Genomic DNA, 2,402 nt, shown 5'->3' on the forward strand with positions numbered 1-2,402 from the left:
AATGATTATTAAAGTTATTTATATCTATATGATGATTATACATTCCCCTCTGTACATTAATAGATATATAATGATTATTAAAGTTATTTATATCTATATGATGATTATAAATCTCCCTCTGCACATTAACAGATATGTGTAATGATTGTATTTGGAAAGATGTCTGGAAGCAACTTTGTCCATTGGGCTGAGCTGGGAGGCTGACCAGCGCTCCCCCTCTGGCCGGGAGGAGAAGCAGCAGCAGGCGGTGGCCGCTCCCTCCGCTGGGGGTGGGCGGACCTGATCTCTGTCCCGCCCCGCCCCGCCCCGCCCCCCCCTCCGCGCCGGCCTTCCTGATTGGTTGGAGGACCGGCCGCCGGCCGTGGTCCTCCAAGGCTCCCGATTGGCTGGGCCGGGCTGTCAATCAAAGAAGAAGGGGGGGGGGTGGTCACGTGGTGTCCGGACCGAGCCGCCGTCGACGCCGAAGCCGCTGCTTTTTGCTGCCGCCTCAGGTTTACTTTTTGCCGGGGGGCCGGAGGGGAAACTCACCGGGAGCCGCCAGTCCGGATTCATGTGCGTCTCCTTCTTCTCTCTCTCCCCTTCTGTCGAGATCAGTCAGATTTAAAACCCGAACAACAATCGGCTGCGGATGAGGTGGAGGGGGGGGGGGGGAGGGGGAGGGGGAGGACGGTTAGCCCACCCTGACCCAGCATGCCGCAGGCGGGTGGGTCCGACGCGCACTCACTGCGCAAGCGCCGACCTGGGTGGTGGTGCATTGAGCATGCGCGCCTCCACTGGCCGTCTCATCCGGGCGGAGGAGCTGACTTGAGCATGCGCGGCTGCTCGGGCGGGTGACCTGAGTGGCGCCTGCGCGGTTGCTCGAGCGCTGGAGCTGAATTGAGCATGCGCAGCTCTTGGTGGGGGGGGCGCAGGAGCGGACTTGAGCATGCGCGGCTTTCGGATGGACAATGCGAGTGAAAGCATGCGCGGCGTGGAGAGCCGCGCCTGCGCAGTGTTCCCCGCCGGCCTGGTGGATAGGGCGGTTCCAGGCGCGCGGGGGTGCCTGGGTAGAGGTGGCCGCCATTTTAACTCCCAGCCCCCCCCTCCACCCCCCTGCTTCAGCCGCCCTCCCCTCCCCCCTCCACCCCCTGCTTCAGCCCCCCTCCCCTCCCCTCCCCCCCCCCCCGCATCAGCCCCCCTCTCCCACATCAGCCCCCCCCTCCACCTGGCATCGCTCCACCCCCGCATCGGCCCCCCCCCCCGCCACCACCGCGCCCCCGCATCGGCCCCCCCTCCACCCCCCAGCATCGCCCCCCCCCTGCATCGGCCCCTCCCCCCCCCCCGCATCGGCCCCTCCCCCCCCCCCCCCGCATCAGCCCCTCCCCCCCCCCGCATCAGCCCCCCCACTCCACCCCGCATTACTCATCCCTCCACCCCCCGCAACAGCCCTTCCTCCACCCTGGCATCGGCCCCCCCCCACATCAGCCTCTCCTCCACCCCCGCTGCATCAGCCCCCTCCCTCCACCCCGCGTCAGCCCCCCCCCACCCGCATCAGCCCCCCCCCCCCCGCATCAGCCCCCCCCCCCCCTCCCCCCACTTTAGCTTCCCCCTCAATCCTGGGGTAGTCTGATCCAGTCCTCCCTCCCTCTCTGTTTCTGTAATAAAGACCCCGCCCCACTCATAATATTTAACAATCACAGAACCCAAAAGTGCAGAAGGACGCCACTCTGTCCATTGGGCCTGCCCGGCCAGCAATCCCACTTTATCCCCATAACCCCATGCTTTTACCCGAGCTAGTCCCCCTGACACTAGGGGGCAATTTAGCAATGATTGTTACACTCGTCTCTGCTGTTCTGTGCGTGCGTGACTGCGGGGTTCACCGTGCTCCCTCTCTCTGATCTTGTGCAGGTCGACGGAGATGGAGGAGGCGCGGACGGAGAGCCCGGAGGTTCCGGCCGCCCCCGAGAAGCCGGAACCGGCGGCGGAGACTCGGAGCCCCGGCGAGAAGCCCTTCCACTGCCCGGGCTGCGGCCTGGGCTTCCGGCGCTCCTCCAACATGGCCCGGCACCGGTGCCGACAGGGCGGCGAGCGGCCCTACCCCTGCGGCGACTGCCCCCGGGCCTTCAACTACCCGTCGGAGCTGGCCATCCACCGCCGCAGCCACACCCGGGAGCGCCCCTTCATCTGCTCGGCCTGTGGCAAGGGCTTCCTCTACTCCTCCAACCTGCTGACCCACCAGCGGGTCCACACCGGCGAGCGCCCCTTCGCCTGCCCGCTGTGCGGCAAGGGCTTCACCCGCTCCTCCAGCCTGGCGGCCCACCGCCGGGTGCACTCGGAGGAGCGGCCCCCACCCCTGCGGGGGGCTGCCCCCCGCCGCTTCAAGAGCGAGAAGGAGCTGAAGATCCACCAGCGTCTGCATGAGG

The 2,402-nt window shown here is 66.4% G+C and overlaps 1 protein-coding gene across 1 annotated transcript; it reads left to right on the forward strand.

Annotated features, from left to right (window-relative positions):
* Nucleotides 1-419: 419 nt before the first annotated feature.
* LOC144487700 (uncharacterized) lies at nucleotides 420-2,398 on the forward strand (the record flags this gene model as incomplete). Its single annotated transcript, XM_078205782.1, has 2 exons — nucleotides 420-552; nucleotides 1,888-2,398. Coding segments are annotated over exons 1-2 (513 nt in total), but the record flags the coding sequence as incomplete, so codon positions are not given.
* Between the last annotated feature and the right edge of the window lie 4 nt (nucleotides 2,399-2,402).

Source organism: Mustelus asterias, unplaced genomic scaffold (assembly GCF_964213995.1).
Source record: "Mustelus asterias unplaced genomic scaffold, sMusAst1.hap1.1 HAP1_SCAFFOLD_983, whole genome shotgun sequence".
In the NCBI taxonomy this organism is placed as follows: Eukaryota; Metazoa; Chordata; class Chondrichthyes; order Carcharhiniformes; family Triakidae; genus Mustelus; species Mustelus asterias.